Source organism: Mandrillus leucophaeus, unplaced genomic scaffold, assembly GCF_000951045.1.
Source record: "Mandrillus leucophaeus isolate KB7577 unplaced genomic scaffold, Mleu.le_1.0 Scaffold520, whole genome shotgun sequence".
Taxonomy (NCBI): domain Eukaryota; kingdom Metazoa; phylum Chordata; class Mammalia; order Primates; family Cercopithecidae; genus Mandrillus; species Mandrillus leucophaeus.
Genome location: NW_012105587.1, coordinates 1,054,864 through 1,081,240, shown reverse-complemented (window position 1 = coordinate 1,081,240; position 26,377 = coordinate 1,054,864). Strand labels below are relative to the sequence as shown.

The 26,377-nt window shown below is 36.0% G+C and overlaps 1 protein-coding gene across 1 annotated transcript in view; it reads left to right on the top strand.

Annotated features, from left to right (window-relative positions):
• Positions 1-24,421, top strand: part of GPR180 (G protein-coupled receptor 180) — a 35,074-nt gene extending 10,653 nt beyond the window's left edge. The window contains exons 3-9 of the mRNA XM_011996647.1: positions 595-795; positions 7,866-8,046; positions 8,184-8,233; positions 9,792-9,949; positions 13,016-13,207; positions 15,698-15,775; positions 16,763-24,421. Of these exons, the coding sequence (XP_011852037.1) occupies positions 595-795; positions 7,866-8,046; positions 8,184-8,233; positions 9,792-9,949; positions 13,016-13,207; positions 15,698-15,775; positions 16,763-16,921 (1,019 nt within the window). The 3' untranslated portion in view covers positions 16,922-24,421. The remainder of the gene's footprint in view (positions 1-594; positions 796-7,865; positions 8,047-8,183; positions 8,234-9,791; positions 9,950-13,015; positions 13,208-15,697; positions 15,776-16,762) is intronic.
• The last annotated feature ends 1,956 nt before the right edge of the window (positions 24,422-26,377 follow it).

The following is a 26,377-nucleotide window of genomic DNA, read 5'->3' as shown; positions in this document are numbered from 1 at the left end:
CTTCCTCAAGAATGCCTGGGCCAAGGAGCCGGTGCTGGTCGTGTCCTTCATCATCAGGAGCCTAGCTGTAATTCTGCCCCCACTCAGCCCCTACACTAAGTACGTCATCATGATCAACGAGGTCACATCCTACAACTACCCAATGCCCATCCGCAATGATGGGAACATGCCCGATGTGCCCAGCCACCCCCAGGATTCCCAGAGCCCTAGCTTGGAGTGGCTGAAGAAACTGAGCACCTCCACTGACAGAGGAGGCCCCTCCCATGGCTCCCAATACGAATGTGAGAACCAGAAAAAAAAAAAAATTCAGAGTTTCAGTGAAGCCATTCTACTCGTGGTGTTTTATAGTCGTACTTGTATAGTGATTCCTTGGTTAAAAACATCATTTTTATCTCCTTTGCAGATAAATTCTGATTTATTCTGTAAATATCTGGTTTACAAGACTTATTCCAAATACTTCACAAGGTCTTGGATTTCTGAGGCAATAAAAATGAAACAAAAGAGTGTCCTAACCTCAAATTGATTATATGATAAAATAATGGAACACGTGTGAGAGTTTTGTTACGAAAGGTGTTGTTTTCTTTCTCTTTAAAGTGACCATGAACCAGACCGAACATAATCTGACAGTGTCCCAGATTCCATCTCCACAAACGTGGCATGTGTTTTATGCAGACAAGTATACGTGCCAAGATGACAAGGAGAATTCTCAGGTGGAAGATATCCCATTTGAAATGGTGTTACTAAACCCAGATGCCGAAGGGAATCCATTTGATCATTTTAGTGCTGGAGAATCTGGTAAGAATATGTATTTGAATATATCCTAAATTCTGGAAAAGATTTCTGCACAAATATATTCATGTCGTATTTTTAAAATAAAAAAATGAAAGCAACCTATATGTCCAAAAGTAGAGAAATGGTTAAATGAATCTTCTTATACCTTTTTGATAGCCATAATACTAATTTTTAAAAGCAGAGTATTATTTGAGTGTATTAAAACCTGCGGAAAATTAAACAGAAGTACAAAACTGTTAACAGATTATTTTGATACTCTGAGTTGGTAGAGTTGTATAGTTTTGTTTGTTTGCTTGTTTGTTTGGGCTCCTGACAGGAAATGACTTGTGCAGTTTTTAGTTTCCTCTATAATTCTAAATATTTTTGTTTTTATGATAACTTTGCGTTATTTTTATAAACAGAAAAATGTAATAAATTGAACAATTTCAGTTGTTAACTCAATGATTAAATGAGAATAGAAACTGAACTGCTTTGTATGGTTAACTCTTTACTAGGTTGTTTGAACAGATTTAGGGATTGTCTTCATTGAAGCTTACAACAATTTAGGGATGATCAGAGTCTATAATACTTCCCAGAATCAGATTTACTCATATAAAATATTTCATCAAAATGTTAGGTAACTATGTCCTGGCCTACTGAGGTAAGATTCCTAGCCCCAGCAGAAGTGAATGACTTCTTACGATCATGATAAACATGCTATGAAGTATAACTGATTTGTAAATTACCATGTAGGAGTAAGGATTTGTACGCCATCTGTCAAGCCATCTGTCAAAGAAAAGCGTTAATGGTTTACCTCTTCATGAGTTCGTTGGCTGTTTGAAAGAGTCAATCTGCTTAAGAGAAACATTTAGTTCCATGGTATCCTGTTGGCCATAGAGTGGCCTGGGTGGAGGTGAGGCAGGAGTGAGGCCACATTAGCTTAAACCGATTGTTTAGTTCAAAGTGTAAATTCGTCACAGCTAAAAAAGCAACTTGAGATTTGTGACAGTAGGTCACAAATTATGTTTTAAGGGATAAACTTTTTAAAAATATCCTTTGTTTGGGAAAAATGTATATCTAGTGACAGAATGGCGTGCTAATTTATTTTGATTTTTATTTTTTAGAGATGGGGTCTCACCATGTTGCCCAGGTTGTCTCAAACTACTGGGTTCAAGTGATCCTCCCACCTTGGCCTCCCAAGGTGTTGGGATTGCAGGTGTGAGCTGCTGCACCTGGCCCTAAATGTTTTAAAGTGGTTAATTTTAAAGTTCTTTCTGTGAAAGAAATGATGTAGTGTAAACTACTCAAGTTGTTTCTGAATGCAAATGAATGTAAAAGTTAAATTTCATTTATGATACCTTTGACTAGTATAGATCATTATTGGAAATTAATTTAGTCCTTCCATTTCCTTAATCTTTGTAAAAGATGCCAACATTTTTCTGTATTTTGGAAAGGCATTGATGGAACCCAGGTCTACTAAGAGCATTGAATGGATGGTTGGACTGAATTGCTCTTCAGGTCCTTTTTTTTTTTTTTTAAATTTAATTTTTTGAAGCGGAGCCTTGCTCTGTCACCCAGGCTGGAGCGCAATGGTGCAGTCTTGGCCCACTGCAACCTCTGCCTCCCGGGTTCAAGCGATTCTCCCGCCTCAGCCTCCTGAGTAGCTGGGACTACAGGCGCCCACCACTACACCTGTCTAATTTTTGTATTTTTAGTAGAGACGAGGTTTCGCCATGTTGACCAGAACTCCTGACCTCAGGCCAAGGCAAAGTGCTGGGATTACAGGCATAAGCCACTGCACGCAGCCTTCCGGTCCTTTTTAACTGTAAGACTTCGTTATTTCACATGACACTTGTTTTTAGGACTGGTCAAGGCTCACTAGGAAGTAATGTTCTGCTGCAGTTGCTGCATGTGCAAACCCTGCTGCCTCTAGTGGAGTCCAGATGAATTAGCACTTCCTCTCCTGCCTTCCAGGCTGTAGCCCTTTGGCTCAAAAGGTGGTTTTATGTATTGAGTGGATCCATGAGACTTTTCTGGATCCTAATATGCTTTTACTTGCCTCCTTATCCAGGCCTCCATTTTTGGTCTTTTTCTTTATCACCAATTTGGCATGTAAACTTTTATCCCAGGCTATAAAGTGATCACATTTGTGCCCTGTGCCATGCTTGGACCACTGAATGCCAGTCATACCTTGCCTTGTCCTGAACCTTGCCTATATCTTCCAGTGTTTTCCTCAACATCTTGAGTTGTGGCAACCTTTTCTTTATGATCCATACTAACCATTGTGATTCAGTTCTTAGTTCTGACTCCTTCTGACCTACCTTTTCCTGATTTTGTGACTGATTTTGATTTTATGCTTACTCTTGTGTCTAAAAGCTGTCTTATACTACAATGGGTAAGTTACATTGAGTATGTCAGCAACAATATTTAAACAAGGGGCAAAACCTCACTATAATTGTATGTATTTTCATTAAGCATGACATTCTATGCAAGGCTAACCTGTGGGAATTAATCATTAAAAAGTGCTAGAAGTACCCAAAACCATCCAGCCTTGTTTTGTGGCTTCCTCTAAACATCACATCATTTTATTGATTAAAATACCTAAAAGCTTTTGTGAATAACTCTACATTGAAGTATCAATGAGTGGTTCTTAACCCATCACTGTATGCATCTAGTTTAAGGTTATGAGGTTTAAAACAAAAATTCAGATGTTCACACCCAGAGACTCAGATAGATTTGGTTTGGAGTGGAAGCCAGTTAAAGCTCTAAAGTTGATTCTTATGTACAGAACCACTGATCTAAAAGTCCATATTTCACAATGTTTTAGTAATGTGTTTTAAAATAGAGCCTTAAGAGGGATTCTTCCTACTTTGTAGCCTCAGGTATGGAATTTGTTTATAGGGAAAATCTTCAGTTCATTTTAGAAACTTCTGCTAGTTTGTCTAATTATCTCCTCCAAGTAGGAAAAATTGATTTGCTATGCTTTTTACAGAAAATTGATTATTACCACATGTCTCAGAGGTTTGAATTAGAATAACCTGGTGCTAATAGTTGCAATTAATGTTACATGTTGTTCTGGTTAAATTTTGTAATTTGTTCTCTTTCAAACCAATTATGTATTTTCTATCTACCAGACTTTGGTTAATCCTCTATTTTTCAGAGTTGGTCTAGATTAAACAAAGAAAGTAAGGCAAGTGTGATGCCACTTGACAAAGTACTAAATAGGATTATAATACTTTAAGGTAAAATAAAATAAAACTGCATCTTTAAAATATTAGAATCCTTGTTAACTATGTTTGTACTCTAATTAGAGACCAAGAAGTACCCAGAATCCTGAGAGCCTTATTACCTAAAGGCATGTAGACTGGTTTTCACTGGAATAATACTACGGGCTCTGCCACATCTGCCATCTCACTGTTTTTAAAATTCTAGCAGCTGTGTTCATTCTTTAGTGTTATCCCTTTTTTCCTCCATGTCCCAAAAGACAATGGGTTGGATCTTCCATTTAGCTTCAGTAATGTGTTACTGGTGACATGTTGGAATGTTTTTGGCTTAAAGTAACAGAAAACCCTAATGCAAGTGGTGTAGACAGTAATGAAATGAATTATCTTATGCAACAAGAAGTTTTGAGGCTTTTCCAGGGTGGTTTATTTAGCATCTGTCTACCCTGCTATCCTCAGACTATCAGTGTTCTTAAGCTAGCTGCCTCAAGTTCAAAGTTAGCTGTGGCAGTTCTGAGCATCATGTCTAGATGATTGCAATATTCAGTATCGCTTTTTAGGAGGAAGGAAATTTTTCCCAGAAGCTTCCTATCACATTTCCTTTTTCAGAACTGGGTCATAGCATCATAAGAGAAATGTAAGTTGACATGAAAGAAAGAAGATAAAAGTAGACAAATATGTCAAAAGGGTTAGGTTTACCTCCTACTGGTAAGGGTATGGGAATTTCTGATTGATTTAGACTAATCAGGATATTTCTTGAGACACTTGAGTGTGGGAGACCACTGGGGCTCTGAGACAAGGATCATGGGTAGGCGGGAATGTCTGTTCCAGGTGCTGCCCCAGAACCCAAGGACCCTTTCCCCCTAGGCTCTCCTCCTTTCTTATTTACCATCATTTAGCTGGGGCTGAATTTATTGAAGCTGTCCTCTAAGTTTTCTTGCTACTTTATTTTGCCAATGCTGCTTCCTTTAAGCTTGCCTTAAACCTTACACATTCCCTTACAAGTGTTCACCACCTGTTGTACGCTCATTAAGAGTATTTTTCTTCTTTAGTGTATACTTTTTTAGTGTATATTAACTCTTAAGTATAATAAGATTTAGCAATTAGTGCCCACCTGTTTTAAAATTAGGTTTTAATTTCAAAGTGAACAAGCAAAGTGAACACAAATTGAGTTTAATTTCAAAGTGAACAAACAATTTTTGCTTGTGGCAAAACAAAAACTTGGTAGCTGAAGAGAGGAAAGAAACAGACTTTTTTTTTTTTTTTAAGAGGGAGTCTCGCTCTGTCCCCTAGGCTGGACATTGTCCCCCCTAGTACATTGGCGCCATCTCGGCTCACTTGCAACCTCTGCCTCCCAGGTTCAAGCGATTCTCCTAGCCGGGATTACAGGCATGTGCCACCATGCCTGGCTGATTTTTTTGTATTTTTTTTTTTAGTAGAGACGGGGGGTTTCACCGCATTAGCCAGGATGGCCTCGATCTTCTGATCTTGTGATCCAACCACCTCAGCCTCCCAAAGTGCTGGGATTACAGGTCTGAGCCATTGCGCCTGACCAAAAAGACAGATTTTTTTAAAGAGATGATTTGTTTAAAAGAACATTGAGTGCAGAGCTAGCATTTTATCTTTTAAGTATTTTATGGAAAGGTTCAAGGTAAGAATCATCTAAAATTCAGTGAGTGTGGGGCATGACCCAGTTCAATTTATTTAATATGTTATGTCAATGAAACAATTTTTGTGTTCATTATAATGTTAGCTTTTGCTGGAAGATTATTAACTGTGAATAATCCTAAAACATTTTTTACTGTAACATATATCTTATTTTCCAGAGTCCCTTCCTTCTACATTATTCCGATTCCTCAGTAAATAGTCTGAGGATTTTCTTTTCATGGTAGAGTTGTAACTTAGTGGAGTCGGAAACTTTATCCTATAAGTCAGAAACTTTAAAGATATTCTGTAAAATATTATAAATAAATAAAACTTTAAATTGAATGCCATGTTTAATTCTTTAATACAAAGAAGGAAAGATAAAAACTAAGATTCAAAACACAGGATAGCATAAGGAACTTTACTGTCCCACAGTTGTTATATTTAGCATTTGTATTTTCTGTCTTGTTCCAGTACTATAATAACCCCAGGATTATGTTGCCATTATTTCTAAGGCTGGAGTGCTTTTCTATGTAAGGAGTTTAAAAAGAAAATATGCTATTTTACTTGATCTTCCCTTCCTGAAGTCTAAACATGCTTTTTCACCTGCACTAGAAAAGTTAACTGTCCACATTTATATTCATAGAGCAGGAGAGACACCCAGTGGCAGAAATACTTTTTGCTGCTTTCCCCCCTCAACCAGGCCAAAAGCATGATTGAGCTACTTATTGATTCTTAGGATTTGTGTCTTCTGATTGATTTTACAAAATTATTTTCCACACATTAGAAATATTTTCTTCTCTGACTGTTAATTGGAGTTTACCCAAATGGGAAACTAGAGCAGGCTTGGTGTTCACCATTTGAATGAAAGTTCATCCATAGACTTAATTAAGACAGCTCTATTCACACCACTGTTAGAGCAGTCTGGTGTTAGGTAGAATGTAAAAGTCTTAATATTAGGGACTGTCTTGACAGGTAACCAAGTAAATGTTAGCCGTTAAACTGAAAGCTAGCCTGGTGTTTTATTATAAAAATTTTCTGAAATTTCTGAAAAATGGAGACTCAGTCAAAAGATTTCAAGTTAACACAGAAAAAGTGACATTTATAATAAGGTTACATGAAAACTGTACTAAAAAGCTGCTAGTAGGCACTAGAGGCTGCTGTAATGACTGGTTTCATTTTTTATAAAGTCTGCACATTCTTTGTTCTTTGCCAGCCATCTCTCTTATTAATCACTTGTAATTTCTACTCCCTCAAAACTTTGGTTTTTATCATGGCTCAGTTTGATTCCTCTAGCCTGTTCCAACATCAGCTCCTTTCAACTTCACTTTCTGTGGCCTCTTTCCTTTCTGCTTTATAGTTTGATCTACTAAGAGAAGATGATTAGCCTAACTTAAAATTGTTATGTTGTTGGCCTCTTGCATTGGTAGCCATTTGGTTAGCTGTTACAATTTTCAGCCAATCCTGGCATGGAGTTGCATGATCTCCACAGGATTTTTATTTTTTTATTTTTTGGCAAGAGCTGCAGACAGTTCATCTCAGAAGAGATCTCTGGACATGACAGATATTTTGAAGGTTTGTCCAAATGGAAATTCAGGGTATTGGGACATTCCCGAGCTGTGGTTCTCATGCGTTAGCTGTATCAGAATCATGCTTAGGGCTTACTAAAGCACAGATTACTGGGCTCTAGTCAAGAGTTTCTGATTCAGTAGATCAAAAACTGGATGGAACTCAAGAATTTGCGTTTATAACAAGTTCCCTGATGTTGCTGCTGGGCAAGAGAACACACTTTGAGATACATTGTCAGGGTATTTTAAACTATTATTGACTGAGCTAATCTATTTCTAAACTTTTTACAAAAGAAATTCACTTTGGGAGTAAAACGTATATTTAACTGAATGCTAAAATCACTATTTTCATTTACTGTTTTCAAATAAAACTGTGATTTTATGATGAGTCTTTGGGTTTCCCTGACCATTATGCTTTCCTACAGATTGACCTTAACTAGTTTGGTTTAATCTGCTTTCTTGTAGTTAAAATTTTGCCCCAAGGCACAAAAACATTCAAGTTTTAATAGTTTTTTTTTTTTTTTTCTCTTACAAAGGTGAATGCTATGACTCCAGTTAAAAAACAAGTTCTAGAAATATACTGACAGGGAGATTTGAAAGCAACCCAATACGATAACTGGCTTTGTTTTACTGAAGCAAACTCCCTTTCTTCTCTTCACAGGGTTACATGAGTTCTTTTTCCTCCTAGTCCTAGTGTACTTTGTGATTGCTTGCATTTATGCTCAATCATTGTGGCAGGCTATTAAGAAAGGAGGACCCATGCACATGATTTTAAAGGTTCTGACAACTGCCTTGCTGTTACAAGCTGGTTCAGCTTTAGCTAATTACATTCATTTCTCCAGGTAACTCAAAACCACTAAAACTGTGTTCATCATTACATCTAATTAATCCTAATTAGTCCACCAAAATTATGCTTGCTTTGATTATGAACAATTTTTTTCACATTTGTCATTTACACTAATCTTCTTCAATTCCTCAGTTACTCCAAAGATGGAATAGGGGTACCATTTATGGGAAGTTTGGCAGAATGTGAGTATCTTTCTGAGCATTTTTTAAAAAGCTTTTACACTTGCTATCTGCTTTTTTTAAAAAACGATTTCTTGTCATAGTATAAATTTTCTGTCGAAAGTTGTTTAGAAATCAGCTTGACCGAGAACAGGATTACAGTTTAAGTTCCCATATGTCCTACTTAGTTTCTTCTTAATAATAGGTAATGTGTACAGCTCCTCATTGTTTTTTTGTTTGTTTGAGGCAGGTTTCTTACTCTGTAGCCCAGGCTGGAGTGCAGTGGTGCAGTCACGGCTCACTGCAGCCTCAAACTCCTAGACTCAGGTGATCCTCCTGCCTCAGCCTTCCCAGTAGCTGGGAGTACAGGCACATACCATCATGCCTGGCTAATTTTTAAATTTCCTTTTCTGTAGATGGAGTCTCACTATGCTGCCCAGGCTGGCCTTATACTCTTGGGCTTAAGGGATCCATCTGCCTTGGCCTCCCAAAGTCCTGGAAATACAGGCATGAGTCACTACACTCTGCCTCTTCATTGTTTTTAGGCATATTTATATACATTCTCTCATCTTATCCTCAATAGAAGAGTAGGTCTGCATATCCTTATTTTGCAGATAAAGGATCTGGGCTCAGTGATGTGAAACATATTTCCAAATGTCAGTCAGCTACTGAGTGGTAGAGACTAGACTCAGATCTAAATTTTCTTACCTCAAAGCTGAAGGTTTTCTTCCTATTTTAATTCCATTCTCTGTTATACTGACTCTTTTCTATTTCTGACCCAAAGCCTAAAACTCACATCAAAATACACTATGAAGAAAAGTGATAAGCTTTCTTAAAAAATCATTAAATACTACCTCACAAAATAAATATATATATGGAACTTGAAGCATTTATAGATTTTCGTTGTTTTCTTATAGTGTTGACGTGGATACAGGTGGTTTTGATACATCTTTTCTGTTTGAAGTAGCAGGCTTCCCCTGCAGTGTAGGTGATGGTCACCTGGTGGCACATCACACTAATGTATGGAGCTTCTCATGTGTCTTCAGGATTCTGAAAGTAAAGCCAATGTTTGGATGTTATGGGAGCTATGCATTTCATTGTATTGTTTCTTGTTAATAGTTTTAGAAAATACTCTTTATAGTTCAGCCATCAAAAAAAAAAACTCAGAAATGAAGGTACTAGTATTCTCCACATTGCAGAAATCATATTTAGAATTTAACAAGCAGTGAGTTATAGAGAACAAGATTATGTAGTTAGAAAAGCTAAGAAAAATGGGAAATGAAGAGAGTTAAGGTTGGACTTAATGGACATATGGTATGGGCATATATATGTATTTTTAAATAGTATTGCTGCTGTTTTAACTTTTTATAAATATATACAAAATTTATGACAATTTTTAAATCTTTAGAATTATTACATGTGAATATCTCTTAATGAATTTCCTTAGCTTCTCTTTGAAAATAGCTGTCTTTTTGTGGTTAAAAAAAAAAAAAAAAAAAGATGTTCTCATCATAACGCAAAAAGCGCTAAATTTTTTTATATTGTGTAAACTTGGTTGACATTGGTTTTCGTGTCCCATTAGTTTTTGACATCGCTTCCCAAATTCAGATGTTATACTTGCTTTTGAGTCTATGCATGGGTTGGACGATAGTCAGAATGAAGAAGTCTCAAAGCAGACCTCTCCAGTGGGATTCTACACCTGCATCCACTGGCATTGCAGTATTCATTGTCATGACACAGGTGAGTGTTGATACTCAGTGTTTCTGCTTAGTAATCCTCAGAAATGCAAACTGGAGCATACCTCATTTCAGAATTGAAACCTGGGACCCATGAGGAATTTGTGTCATTTTTTTTTTTCTTGAAATGTCTGAGCTTCTACAATTTGTGTCATTTAAAGTATGAATTTAAAGAGCATTAGATCAAATAATCTTAATTATCTGGATGCTACTATATGTAGACTGCAGAATTTAATTATAATTTACCTGAATTTGAGCTTCCTATCAGCTTATTTAGCACCATATGTTTAATACTAGGTTAGAGTCTTATTTCCTACTTAATAATAGCTTTCTTTCATATTTCTCTAGCACATGGTAAGTACTTAACATTGAATGAGTGATTCAATGGATTTGAGATTTATCCATTGTCAAGAATCTTTAGGATTGGCTACTTTGTACATAAAAGAATTCAGGTGATTATCTAAGATTAATTAAAAGGCCAAATATAGACTAAAAAAGAATGGGATCTTGTTTTTGAAAGCAAATGTAAAAACAAAACTGGTCTTTTATAAGGGTCCTGCGCGCCTTTTTTTTTTCTTTTCCTCTGTATTAATAGTATTGACATTTTAAGATATCCATATGCCTGTGTTCAATGGATTTGTAAAAATTAAGAAGAAAGGTATAAAAATAAAATTTGTACTAAGTTTTTGATGAGCATTAGCTATAGATGAAAATGAACTATATATACTTAGGCTCTGTAAAGGACATTATAATATAAGTTTAATGCATTAAATAAATTGAAAAATATATTAATAAAGGATGGGGCCAGTGCTTTATTCATCTTTCTGTCCCTAGTATTTATTTAATATAGTAGGTTTTGAGTGGAATAGGAGTATTGAATTTACATAAATGATTTGGGTAAGAGACCATATCACAGGTGGTGATATTTAGAAAGGAGATAGTGCCGGGAAAGGGAATGATGAAAAAGAATTGAATTAGAAGAATTGATTAAAATAAGGTTAAGATTCTAACAACTTAATGTTTTTGAGCCAGGACTTACAGAGAGTAGTGTCAATGTCAGGTTAAATTCTCACTTTTTATTTCTTTTTAAAAATTACATTTTTATTATTTCATTGTAATTTTAATTTACTATCATAGACAAATATGAGTTGAGAACTAAGATGATATTACACTAGAGTTTACATGAGAATTTATGACGAATACATTAAACATAGCTCTGTTCTTCAGCAACAACCCAGACAAGGCAGATCAGACAGGCAGTCAGAGGCTATACAAATACATGCATATTTTATACAGATCACATATTAGCATATGTATATGAAAACAGGGAAGTTTGAATATGTAAAAATATGAACCATGGGCTGTGGTAGCTCTGTGGTAGCACTTCTGTGTTGCAAAAGTGAAGTTCAGAAATGTAGGTTAAGAAATCAGATGGGAGACTGGGCGCGGTGGCTCACTCCTGTAATTCCAACACTTTGGGAGGCCAAGGTGGGCAGATCACCTGAGGTCAGGAATTTGAGACCAGCCTGGCCAACATGGTGAAACCCCATCTCTACTAAAAATACAAAAACTAGCCGGGCGTGCTGGTGTATGCCTGTGATCCCAGCTACTCAGGAGGCTGAGGCAGGAGAATCAATTGAACTTGGGAGGTGGAGGTTGCAGTGAGCTGAGATCGTGCCACTGCACTCCAGCCTGGGAAACAGAGTGAGACTTTGTCTTAAAAAAAAAAAAAAAAAAAAAAAAAAGAAATCAGATGGGTATAATTTGGTGGTTTGGAAGAATAACACTTTCAGTAACAGAGCATATATTGAGCCTAAGAAGGAATTTCACATGTTAGAGTGACAAAGGAGTTTACCTAACAAGAATGGTAGCAGGAGTAAAATTAGTGTAGAGGATGTGAGAAGGAGGAAAGCAAGAGGTTGCTGGTAAACCCCATAAAACCTAATAATTGGATTTGATATTGAGTTTTGATGTATTCTAAAAGTTCTTGGAAGTCACCAAAGACTCAATTCTAAGTGAGGGCTGGCTGAATTGACAAAGGAAAGAAGTGCAGAGAGCTGCAGATGTGTGTTGCAATGGTTAAAATATTAGAGTAAGTTAAGTGATTGATGTTTAGTAAAGATGGAGGCAACATGGACACTAATTTCTTTTGAGTAGTAATAAACAGAATAGCTTAATGAGGAACTAGCTGAGCTTTTTACTGTTAGCAACATGGGAGAAAAGGTCAATAAACAGTGATGAATAACAGTGCCCTGAGGATTTATAGTGAATAATAAAAATATGCTGTCCTTTACCAAGGGATGTTACCATGAAAATGAATAAAGTCTGAAATCAACAATTCTGACTTTTTAATTTCTGAGTTGCACAAAAAAATGTTTGAAAGTTACCCTGAGATAGCCAGTATGAATGCAGAACGGTTTACATTCAATGATGTTGAAGTAAAAAGGAAATGGATTTAGAAGAAAGTTTGTTCTTTTAACCTTTTCAGTTCGTTTTCATCCTTAAAGATGATCTTATTTGAATCATGACAGCAATAGAATTTTTTTTTTTCCCTTTTTTTCCAAGATGGAGTTTCACTCTTATTGCCCAGGCTGGAGTGCAATGGCACGATCTCAGCTCACTGCAACCTCCACCTCCTGGGTTCAAGTGATTCTCCTGCCTCAACCTCCTGAGTAGCTGGGATTACAGGTGCCCGCCACCACGCCCAGCTAATTTTTTGTATTTTTAGTAGAGATGGGATTTCATGTCCAGGCTGGTCTCAAATACCTGACCTCAGGTGATCTATCCGCCTTGGCCTCCCAAAGTGCTGGGATTACAGGCGTGAGCCACCGCGCCCAGCAGCAATAGAATTTTTAAAAAATCTCTTAACTCTGGTCTTACTTCATAAAAATTCATTTTTTCTAGCTTAGGGTATTAGAGTGATGAAAAGACTGTACTTTATTCATTAACAACCTCTATGGTCTGATAGGAATGTTTATATTTAAAGGGATGTTTATTAAAGAGTTGAGAAAAATATTTAATTAGGTATAATCTTTTTTTTCCTAAACGTAATATTGTTTTTCTTTTGCAGAGTGTTTTGCTACTTTGGGAACAGTTTGAAGATACCAGTCATCATAGCTACCATTCACACCACAACTTAGCAGGGATCCTCCTAATCGTCCTAAGAATTTGCCTAGCATTGTCATTAGGCTGTGGACTCTATCAGATCATCACAGTGGAGAGAAGTACACTCAAAAGGGAGTTCTACATCACATTTGCCAAAGTATGGGTTTGGAAAGAAAATGGTTTATTCTGATTATCCACTTCATTCTGGTTTCTTTGGGAAGTTAATAAACAACTACATGCTAACTTTTATTAAACTTCTGGGCCGAGCACGGTGGCTCACTCCTGTAATCCCAGTGCTTTGGGAGGCCGAGACAGGCGGATCGCTTGAGCCCGCAAGTTGGAAACCAGCCTGGGCAACATAGATTCCATCTCTACAAAAAATTAATATTAGCCAGGCTCTGTGGCGAGCACCTGTTGTCTCAGCTACTCGAGAGGCTGAGATGGGAGGATTGCTTGAGCCTGTGTGTTGAAGGCTTCAGTGAGCCAAGATTGGGCCACTGCACTCCAGCCTGGGTGACAGGGCGAGACCTTGTTTTTTTTTTTTTTTTTTTTTTAAAAAAAAAAAACTATTATGTGACAGACACTACCATAAGTTCTCTATGTGGTTCAACTCATTTAACCTTAGCAACTTATGTGATGTAGGTATTATCCCCATTTTACAAGACCTGTGAGACAGTACTTTCCATATACTCTTTGCAGGTCAGTTTTGCCTGGTTCGTATTTTCGTCAATAGGGATTTTGCATTTTTTTCTGTAATATAATTTTAAATTTTTAAAATCAAATATGCTTTGGATTTCTCAACACTTATTAATTGACTATAATCTGTTATTCTCAGAGTTATACAATGTTTTATAACAAACTGTTAGGAGCTATCCTTCAGCATAAGCAGCTGGAGCCAGGAGGCTGGGTTCATGTTTCAGCCAGCCTCACTCCATCCACATGAGATCCTGTCACTTTATTCCTCCTTTCTTGTCCTTCTTCTGCTAGTGAGATCTAAAAGCAAATTCGGTTTTTTTCTATACAGGAGAAGGGTTAGAGCAGTAACATTATAGAACCCTCCCTCCCTAGAAGGTTTCATTTTTCTGTCAGATTGAGAGAATCCATACCCCTTCATTTTAGCACCTCAAACCAGCATTCTGATCAGACTGATTCTGTTCAGTCAGCCCATCTTGTCCAGAGTTATTGACTGTTATTCTAAGGCAGCTATGGAAGGAGAGCCAGATTCCTGCTTTATTCCTAGTGTTGAGCATTGCAAAGCTGCTGCTGCAGCCCTAGGAACCAACTTCAGGCTTCTGAGCACAAGACAAGAAGATGTCATCCTGCCTTTCAGTTTTTCACAGGGACAGTAGTGCTTATTGTTTGATAAGTTAATATATATTTGAGGTGTTTAGGCATTAAGGTTTTTTATTTTGCTTTTTGTCATTATTGCTGTTGTTTTTGAGACGGAGTCTCGCTCTATCGTCCAGGCTGGAGTGCAGTGGCGCCATCTCGGCTCACTGCAAGCTCCGCCTCCCGGGTTCACGCCATTCTCCTGCCTCAGCCTCCCAAGTAGCTGGGACTATAGGCGCATGCCGCCATGCCCGGCTAAGTTTTTGTATTTTTAGTAGAGACAGGGTTTCACCGTGTTAGCCAGGATGGTCTCGCTCTCCTGACCTTGTGAACCTTCTGCCTTGGCCTCCCAAAGTGCTGGGATTACAGGCGTGAGCCACCATGCCCGGCCTCTTATTTTGCTTTATGCTTAAAGCAGTGCAAATTTTAAAGTATTTTGTGTTTTAATTTAACTTTCTGAATAGGGTCAAACATCCAAAAGTAAGGAGTAGCAAAAAGTTATTCTCACCTCCTCACACAATTGCTGCTATTAGTTCTTAATTTATCCTTCTAGAGAGTTTTAAGTATATATGCCTATATATATTTCCCTTCATTTTTATACAAATAGTAACATACGAAACATTTTTCTATATCTTGTTTTTTTCTTCCTATATCTTCAATGTACCAAACATTTCAACAGCTACTATTTACTAACTTATTTTTTTATTTCAAATTTAATTTTGGGAAAGAGAATACATTGCCATAGTTCAAGGAAAAATAGAAAAATATTTGAAAAGTATAAACAGTTACCCATTCTTACCTACCCAGCTCCCCTGGTTCAAGGAAAAATAGAAAAATATTTGAAAAGTATAAACAGTTACCCATTCTTACCTGCCCAGCTCCCCCTCCTCTGTTCTACCCCTCAAACAGGTAGCAACTATTAATGTTTTTTGTGTATTTTTACAGAATTTCTTTGTGTATCGGCATGCAAATATGAATGTACATTATTTTTTCTTTTTACAGGAATATTACACATTTGTGCCTTGCTTTTGTCACTTAATAATTTGTTATATTAATAATTTGTAGTGTATCAAAATGTGTATGCAGCAGATTTATAAACATAAGATTATAAATACTCCAAAAATACTCATTTGGTTAGAAACAAAATACTAATGTCACAGCAACAGTAAATTTATTTCTACATTTTATTACAAGCTCTACTCTAAAGGCCTGTTGAGGTTAATCAGGACCTAAATATGCTAGTAACATTTTTTATATGGTACATTCTGAAAAAAAAAAATACACAGCTGTACTTATTTCACTTTTTCATTTGTTTCAGGGCTGTATCTTGTGGTTTTTATGCCATCCGGTTCTTGCATGCATTTCTGTCATTTTTAGCGACTACCAAAGAGACAAGGTAAGAAATATACATGATGAAAGTAGTTTTTTTTAATGAAAATATTGTCTTAATTAGGAGAATATTTAAATAGGAGGGGCCTGTTTATTTTTTAAGACATTTTCTGGGTTATTTAAAACTTTGAAACAAAGTAGTAAACCAGTAAGTAGATAAATTTGAAGTTTAAAATATTTTCAAAATATTTATAAGCAAAATGGTGGAAATAGCTTTTCTTGATTCTATTTTAGCTTATTTTAGAAACGGCAATAGAGAATTTTAAAATAGAAATTTTGTTTTATAAATTAGATAATTTATAATACATCTTTAAAAAAATGATTAAAATTTTTTGTTACATAATAGTAAAAATCAAGATTTGTAAAAATCAGTCTAGTTGCTTTAACAGACTACAAACCAGAGTGCCATGCTGAAGTATGATGCATTTTGATTGTGTTGATACCTACCTTCTTAGGTGAATGGCTCCATCGTTTCAAAATAGAGGTCTGCCAGGAGCCCTTTACAAGCAATGCAGTATGTGCCTGAATGCACAAATGTTTATTGAGCCTGAGGTATTTACAAAGGGTGAATAGATAGGACAGTAGTCTACAAAAATAGAGAAGCAACTTGAGAGTTTTTGAAAGGGCTTTTAGAGTACTCTTTAAAGTTCAGGTAGGAGCATGCTTTATTCCTATTACTAAATTAGCTAGGAACCTGATTTTTCTTATTTACTGAAACTCTTGTCTGTAGTGCATACCCTTGGGAGAGAATGGTTTAGCAAGTTATTCTTTTGTGCCTTACTTTTTCATCTACAAAATAACTGTTAAAGGGATTTTTTATCCTTAAACAATTAGAGCATTAGTCAGAAATTTTTTTTGATAAGATGTACCTATGGTAAAGATGAAAGATAGAGTATTGTATTTATATAAAAAGCATATATAGATTCATGAGAAATTGAGTATTATTTCTCTGTTTCTGCATGCAGTAAAAGCATTCCTTTCTTTTTCTTTTCAGGTTATTACAATAGGTGTTATCCTTTGCCAGTCTGTTTCCATGGTTATTCTCTACAGACTCTTTCTATCTCACAGTCTATATTGGGAAGTTTCTTCACTTTCTTCAGTAACACTACCACTGACCATATCATCTGGACACAAAAGTCGCCCTCATTTCTGATACTTGATTTTTGTTGAGAGGAAAAGTGAATTGGTTTAAAAGAGTGCAATAAGGATCCAAATACAGTTACTTTTTTTTCATACATCTAGTATGAAAACTTGGAACAGCGAAAGCAGAGCACGTTATTTATATAACTGCATTTAAGCAGTACCAAGACTGAAAAAAAGGTAATAAATGAAATGTTTTGAAATATACTTAAACAACAAACTTTGAAGAAAGTGTTGTTATAAAATGATTGAAGCAATTTCTATATGGAAATAAATGTGAAAAATAACTATATGCTATTTTGGTAAAATATTCACCACTTATAATGCCTCATCTTAATAGCTAACTCAGGTTTAATAGTCTTATAAAAAGTAATCAGTTAAATGATTACTTGCTTATAAATATCTAAACTAGTCCAGTTATGAAATCAGTGTAATACATTGATTTTAAAAACTGCTGCTTTTTATGCTTTAAGGAAATGCATTTCATATTTGAGTTTAAAGGAATTGAAATTACTTCAGGAAATGAATATAAAATATGTTCACAGTTAAATGACTAGGCTTTTGTTTATTTGTGGGTGGAGTTATTCTCCAATTTTTTTCTGCCATTTTTGGCTCTAGTTCAGGTTTTAGCTTGATTAGCAAAGGTTTTTGACAAACAGTTTATGAAAAAATAAAACTTAAATACATTACACGGGTTGTAAAGACAAAGGATTTTAAAATCTGAGCGCTTAGGTGAAGGGACAAGCAGGTTTATGTGGTTAAAAAGAAAGAAGGGAAAAGGTACTACGTGATACGGTACTGAAATTTTGATCCCAATAGAATTCATTTCTCTTACATTGAATCCCCAATCATAATTAAGCCGTATACACAGATTAAATTAACAGAAGCATTTCATATAAATGTTGGTTTCAGTCATCAACTACCCATGAATTCCTGCCCAAGGATACTTAATCAGGATTAAATTTTCTATGAATAATTGAAAAACAAAACACTCACTGGATTTGTTATAATCCGTGTTGGCACTGGATTCTAAGTAGTTGCCATCTTGAATCCTTTGTAATAAAGCCATATTTGTGTGTGTGTGTGATGCCCCAGTATTGAGTATGCTAGCTAAAAAAATATCAAGTGCCTGATTAAAGAATTGCTAAATAGTTGTCGATAATCGCTGTATAAAATGAGTATTCCCATTAATAGTCACTGATTGGAAATTATTCTGTTGCTGTTTGTTAAGCTGTTCAGGCCTTTTCCTTTTTACTTCTGGCTTATTTTAAAAATATTTTTTATCTACTTACTGTGTGTTTAAGCAAGAAACAGTGCACTGATCTGGTAGTTAAATTTTTTTAATTAAACAGTTAAAATAATGTAGTGCAACTTAAAAATATCTATGGCTTTGTTTTTTTTTTTTCCCTTGTACCTAGTCTCACTGGGAATGACTAGTATTCTGCCTCACTTTCAGGGCAGAATATGTGTTTGTGACCCAAAGTGACAAAGTTACAAAATTCAGCCTGCTCATTAAATCATATCTCTTTTAGTTCTTTGTAAATCATTTGGTAAATTAGAGCTACAGGTTAAGACTAGAAAGTCTGAGTTACGTTTTAGGTATACATGATCGTCTGAGTGGTCATAACCTTTTCTTTTATCATGTCTCCCTAATAACCCCAGCTATTGTCTGTTGTATTCAGCTGAGATGCAAAAAAGAAATTAAGCAAAAAAGAAAAAGGTGAAGCCTTTTCACAAATTTTGTGAACTTGCCAAAAGGGGAAGGAAAAATCTTTGTGTTATTTCACTCAAAGAACATAAGTAACTGCAATTAACATATATGAAATTTATTACTCTGCTTGCATTTATGAAACTAACCAGTTTTTTAAACTTTAATTCTTAAATTTGTGGTTGGAATTGCTGATAATTTATTTTGTTATTCAAGAGCCATTGTTAAGCGGAGGAAAGTAGTTGTTAATAAATGTATAAAACTGTTCTTGACTAGTAATCTTGACTAGTAATTTATAGTTCATAAGTCATGACACAGTATCCCCTCTTTTTCTGAATGTTTACACAGAGATTCATCACTGCAGATTACAGAAGTTAAGTGTATACTGCAACCTCTAATTAAAGATAAAAATCTTTTCTACTTTCCTTTGTCAGATAATGCTTTTTTATGTGTTTTTATGTTTTTTGAAAGAAGATAAATGGTTCATCCAGAGCTTTATTAAGAAGCATTTCTTTTCTTCCCTTAAAAAATAGATGTTTATTTTTATTGATGTGTGTATAATAAGATGGGTGCCTACGGTGATGCATTTTACCAAGCATTTTACCTTGATTATTACTAATCTCTATTGTAATAACCAAACTCCCATTTAACTGAGTATAAGGGAGAATAAATGATTTCTCAAAGGTCACCAAACTATTTAGTTTTTCCATTTTACCTTCATGATTTAAGGAACACGTATTAGCTGTGTTTTAGTGAGAATGAATTGCTATCCATCATAATTTTCGCTATTGATTTGAATGTTAAAACTAGAATTGTGCTAAAATCAGAACATGAGCTTGAATATCTGTAAGACCTCAGCACACTTCAGTATTTGAACCTGGCTGTTAGCTAGACAGTATTACTAGCAGGAGAGTTAATCTAGGCAGAAGAGCTTGCTTTAGGGTAATTATTTATGATCTCCAGTAAAGTAAGTCACATCTGATGAACATAGGAGATACACAAATCTGAGATCATCTCTAAAATAATGAGACTAGAACCTATCTATCAACATGAACATGGGCTCCTTCAGCATGTTTCTTCTAGGAGACTGCATGTTCTTTGGAATTTGGAAATCTGGAATTATCTGTGAAACATTTTCTTAAATAGCTGCTGTGGTATCAAATCATTGAAGTTGTTTTTTGTTTGTTTTGAGAATTGATGATTGTTACAAGTAGCCAGATGTGAAGAGGTAATACCGTTTTTTATTCCAACGTGTATTTGTGAATTGAGACTAAAATAATGAGATTGGTTTTCCTCTGTGATCTGAAAGTAGTGTGGTAGAAGCACCGTAGCTTGATCTCTTGCAATAGCTCTCTATGTAATATTACGACCTCCACACTTGGACAGCCTTCTGCACAGCTCCAGGGGCATCATATGTGTTGTGCTATAGGAGTACCATGAAGCCTTTGCGGGGAGGAAAGAAGTGGTCCTGCCCACTAGGGCCATTCTCCACAATGTAGCCAAAACAATCTCTTAAAAATGGAAATAATCTGGATGATGAGCATACAGAAATTCTTTGTGCTAATCTTATAACTTTTTTGTAAGTTTGAAATTATTTCAAAAAGTTTATAAATCATATAAATCAGATCAAACTACTGCTTCCCTGACAAAAACCCTCCATGTGCCTCTCATTGCACTTAGGAAAAGAAGTCCTCACTCATTACTATGTTCTGCAAGGCCCATAGGATCTGGTTATCTCTTAATTTGTACCACTCTCACACACATATCCCAGCCTCATTGTCCTTCATCAAAAAAATATCTAGCTTATATCACAGCCTCAGATACTTGGCACTAGCCATCTTCTCTGCCGGGGACATTCTCTTCCAAATCTTGGCATGGTTGGATGACTGAATCCTCATCCTTCAGGTTCTCAGCTCAGATGTCTTTTAGAGAACTCACATCATCTGTGGTGGATTTATATGGTACAGTTTAGTCAACCTGGAGATAGGTTCCGCAGAATTCTCTTCTGTGCATAATTTCAGGACGATGTAGGCCATAAGAAATGTTTGATACAAGATATAGAAGGCAGAAGTAAAGTAGCAGCCAGATCTGGATTCTTTTTATAAGTGGAAGGACCAGACAAGGCACAAGACACTGTTGCAGCTTATTCACATTATTGCTTATCTGTTGGCTCATCTTGGCCTGTGGGACAACAGCCAGGCCCACAGGAACACCAGTTCCTGCTGGAACGCCTCCTTCAGCTTCTCTGGCTCCTGGGCCAGGTGTGCGCTTTACTCTGACAAAGGGTGCCAGCTTCCGCTGGACAACTCCATCATTCACACTGGAGGATTAGAGGCAGTGAGAGACCTGTATGGCTTCCCGTCCATCCTCACAAGTTCCACTCAATTCCCACAGGTTCTACTCATCCTAGCAAGTTCCTTGTTTCCCCCATTTCACTTGTCTTCCCTTTTCAACTGCCAGACACAAAAGAAACTACCTCCTATAATCGCTATAAAAGTCCCTTATTTTGAATATTAAGATATGTGTATGTGTATTAGATCCTAGTGGTTCTTTTCTGATCAGACCCTGATTAACATGCAATCCTATCTAATGCTATTCCCCCATCCTAGTTCTATCATATTATCCCTTTTTTTGTTTATTGTACTTAGCTGGTTTATCTTTGTCATCTCTCAAATTAGAATATAAATTTTAAGTGAGTTTGTCTCTATTGTTCATTGCTGTATGCCTAATACTAGGACACTCCCTGGTGCATACTAGATGCTCAAAAATATTTTTGAGTGAATGAATGAAGGCAATGCTGAAAAGTTCCAAATCTGTACTTACCAGTGTAGTATTAATTATATAATAGAAGCTCCTATAGTGACTTCAATAATGCCTTGCCTATTCTTTGTTCAATTGTATGGAATTTGGTAGTGTGTAAAAATCTTGACTAGTCAAGTAGTTGTTATAAAACATCAATTATGAGAATATTTCTCAAGTTCTCACAGAGGCAGTTTCTCTTTATTTTATGTAGTCCTGTAATAGGACCATGTGTCTGGTTTCTTGGCCTGCCACAACTAGAAGCACTAATTTAAAAGAGAAGTTTCTAGTCAGCTAGAGGAGGGAATGTTGACAGTAGTCAGAAGCAGCTGGGAAAAGATAGGAAAACTAGAAATGACAGTAACACTCAAATTACAGCAGCCTGGGGTCATTTAGTGTAGGTGAAAGCAAACCCTGTGTTGTGTATCTCAGTAGACTCTTAAGAGATTTGTTGTTCAATATATTCATGACAGTGACTGATCGTAATCAAGAAGATATTAAGTTATAAATTATGTTCAGTAGCCTCAAAGAAGTATGCAAAAACCTTGTAATGTTTTCTTCTTGTTAAACAAGTAATGTATACACATTGTACAAAAATCAGAAAGTTGAAAAAGGTGGGAAAAAGAAGTTCTTCTCTCATTCATTTCCCTTCCCTGGATCCAATCTCTGTTACTAGTTATCTTTCTAGAAATGGCCCCATGCACATATAAACATATATGAAACACAAATTATAGCATACCATTCAGACTTGTGCACATTCAGCAGTTTATTCTGTAGTCCTACCTACAGTTGTCCCATTTTTTTCACCAATTGCCTAGAACTCCATTATATGGATGTACTTTGATTTTTGCAGAGAATCAGTTCTGTTACTGCACATTGCTGGTTTCCAGTCTTTTGCTAATACAGACAAGGCTGAAATTAAGACTGTAATCAAGTATTTGCCAAGGCTTCCTCCCCTGCTCCCAAAATGCCTCCACTCCAGGTTCCAGGTCTAGATCCTTGGGATTTTCTAGGTGATAGAAGTATCTTTGTTATTCATAGTAAGCTCTCTGATAGTTATTCTAACAAGATGACTCAGATAGGGGCTGGCCATACCAGAAGACCAACCATCAGATTAGAGGGTTGGAGTTTTGAGTCATATGATATTAGCCCAACATCTGAGGTGGAGAGAGGGGTTAGAGATTGAGTTCAGCTTTGTATAGAGATTGAGTCAATCAATCATGCCTGTAATGAAACCCCGAGAGAAGCTCTGGTCAGTGACACTCAAGTGAACTTTCCTGGTCGGCAATACTCTGGTGTGTTCTAGGAGGGTGACATGTCCCTGAAAACACAGAAACTGTATTTGGGATTCTCCTACTCCTTGCTCTATATATGTCTTCTTTTGGCTGTTCTGATCTGTATCCTTTTGCTATAATAAACTATAATTGTATGCATAGCACTTTGCTGAGTTCTGTGAGTTGTTCTATTTAATTATCTAACCTGAAGGTATTGTGGGAACCCCTGAACTTGCAGCCAGTTGGTCAGAAGTAATGATGGCCCTGGGAATGCCCAAAGCTGCTAGTTTCTGAAGTGAGGGCAGTCATGGAGGACTGGGCCCTTAACCTGTGAAGTTTGGCTTAACTTTAGGCAGTTCATGTCACAAGCCATTGCAAATATCCTGATTATCCATGCAAAACAAAAACACTTAACAGAAAATTATCCCTTAACCAGAGAGTACAACGTAATTTTCTGTTAAGTGTTTTTGTTTTCCATGGATTGTACTAGATATCAATCTGATAAATAACTTTTATTCATTATAGTTTTAATTTGCATTTCTCTTATTAATTTATATGTTTTAAAACCATTTTCTTTCCAGTTCTATGATCTGTTAACGTATTTTTCCCACTTTTTTATTGGTTTGGTTGTCTTTTTCTTATTGATTTATTAAAACTCTTTATAACAGAAATTGGTCATTTGTGATATGAGTTTAAACTGTGTTTCTCAGTTTGTCATTTTTCTTTTTCTTTTTTTAATGGTATCTTTTTCTTGTAGAGTTTTTAATGCAAGTGGAATTATCAGTCTTTTTTTTCTTCTGTGTTCTACCTGTTTCACAGGTAGAAAAGCCTTAGCTCTTTGAGATTATGTTTAAATGCCTTGTATTTTCATCTAGTGGTTTTATGGATTTATTTTTTATGTTTAATTTTTTTCATCCACCTGGAATTTATTTTGCTGTTAAAATATGAACTAGAGATCCAACTGAATTTTTTTCAGATAGTTGCTCACTTACTGCGATATCATATATTGTATAATCCATCTTTTATTTACTGATTTGTTGCTAATTGATTTCTGGACTTTTAAGCTTATCTGATGAACTGTTGATCTGGTACCACACTGTTTCAATTATTGTAGTCTTAACATTGCTGTACTCTCTGGTAGGGATAATTTTCTGTTAAATGTTTTTGTTTTTTATAATTTTCCAATTAGTCTTGCTCATTTTTTATATAAACTTTGAAATCAATTTTTCTGATTTTCAAAAGAAAAACGTCCAGTTTAGTATTCTTAGTGGAATGAATTAAATTTCCATAGCAATTTAGGGAAATTTGACTTTCTTAACATGTTGAGTGTTGAACCCACAGGTGGTAGCATGCCATTGACTCCTCAGCCAAGCATATTATCAGTATCAACTGTCTGAAACTAGGTTTTCCCATAGTGATCCAAGAAACTAGTATGAAATGCCTTTTTGATTTTTTAATACTTATAATTAGATACATATATAATATATATTATATATACTTATATATTAAGTAATCAGAAGTATGTGTTAATCACCTTTTAAAGATTTCTTTATATAGCTCTTGTACATTTCTTGATACTCATGAATATGTTAGTGTTTTTTTCCACTATATGTTGCATATGGCTTTTGTTTTATGCATGAAAACTGTTGATTTCTGTATTCTAATTTTGTTCCCAGTCACCTAACTGAATTCTTCTAACAGTTGTAATAAATTTCTCGTTGGTTCTCTTGTGTTTTCTAGGTAAACAACCATATTATCTGCAAACAATCATCATTTTTATTTTTTCTATTCCATTTTTTACCTCTAATTGTTGCCCCTTCAACTTAAAAATGAAAACTCCAAAGCAAGCAGAAACAAGGAAATAATAAAGAGCAGGTATCAATGAATCTGATTACAGAAAAGCCATAGAGAAAAATTAACAAAACCAAAAGCTCATTCTTTGAAAAGATTAGTAAAATTTACAAGCCTCTAGCAAGACTGACAAAACAAAAAAGACACAAATTACTAATATCAGGAATAAAAGGAGATACCAGACTGCAGACATTAACAGAACAGTAAGAAAATACTACAAAAAAAATTCTCTACTAGCATAAATATGGCAATTTAGATGAAAGTCTCTGAAGACTAAATGGCAAGAACTATAAAAGGTCTGAGATTTTACCATACTTACAAGCTAACTAGTTAAAACTGTTACAGCAAGCACCATGAGCTTCATGTTGGTTTACATTGGTTATCATATATCTGAAGTTTATGGAGGCAATACAGGCAGGACTACATGAATATTCTACATTCAGTGGATTTGTGTTGCACCAAAGGGACACTGAACCTAGACAGTTTATCGCCTTTATAACTGGCTCTTTGTCAAGGTGGAAACATTTCCTCATCCTGCTCACTATATACACAACCTTGAGACATGGCGTAGATAAAGAGTAGTTAGAGCCTTTTATTCTTGGTCTACCCATTAGGAACATGCAGGGATGCAAAAGGATGGTGGATTGCCTCTCCCAACGTCACAAACTACCAAAACCCACTCAAGAAATATCCAAAGTAGTCCTATAACTATTAAAGAAATTAAATTCTTATTTAAACAACTTTTGAAATAGAAATCTCTAGTCACAGATGGTTTCATGGGTAAATTCCACCAAACATTAAAAGAAATAACACTGATTCTACGCAATCTATTCCAGAAAAATAGAAGAGGTGGGAGCGTAAGGTGCAAAGGCAAGTTTGTGAAGAAAGGAATGCATCTGATGCTTTTGCAACAAATGATGTTGAAACTATGGGACATCCATATGCAAAATAAATGAGCCTCAACCTAATTCTCTCACCTTGTATTAGTCTGTTTTAAAGACATACCCGAGACTGGGTAATTTATAACGAAAAAGAGGGTGTGTGTGTTTTGAGATGGATTCTTGCTCTGTCATCCAGGCTGGAGTGCAATGCCATGAGCTCAGCTCACTGCAACCTCCGCCTCCTGGGTTCAAGTGATTCTCCTGCCTCAGTCTCCCAAGTAGCTGGGACTACAGGTGTGTGCCACCACACCCAACTAATTTTTGTATTTTTAGTAGAGACAGGGTTTCACCATGTTGGCCAGACTGGTCTCGATCTCTTGACCTCGTGATCTGCCCACCTCGGCCTCCCAAAGTGCTGGGATTACAGGCATGAGCCACCGCGCCCGGCCAGCGAAAAAGAGATTTAATGGACCTACAATTCCATGTGGCTGGGGAGGCTTCACGATCATGGCGGAAAGCAAAAGGCATGTCTTACATGGCAGCAGACAAGAGAATGAGAGCCAAGTGAAATGGGATTCCCCTTATAAAACCATCAGCTCTTGTGAGACCTATTCAATACCAGGAGGACAGTATAAGGGAAACCACCCCCATGATTCAGTTATCTCCCACTGGTCCCTCCCACAACATGTGGGAATTATGGGAGCTACAATTCAAGATGAGATTTGGGTGGGGACACAGCCAAACCATATCAGACCTCATACAAATATTAACATAAAATGAATCGTAGATCTAAAAGTAAAACATAAAACTATAAAACTTTTAGAACACAGGAGAAAGTCTTTGTGATAAGGTTATGCAAAGAATTCTTAGACACCTTAAACATAATCCACAGAAGATAAAAAATGGCAAATTTGACTTCAAAATGAAAAACTTTTGTTCTGCAAAAGACACTGTTA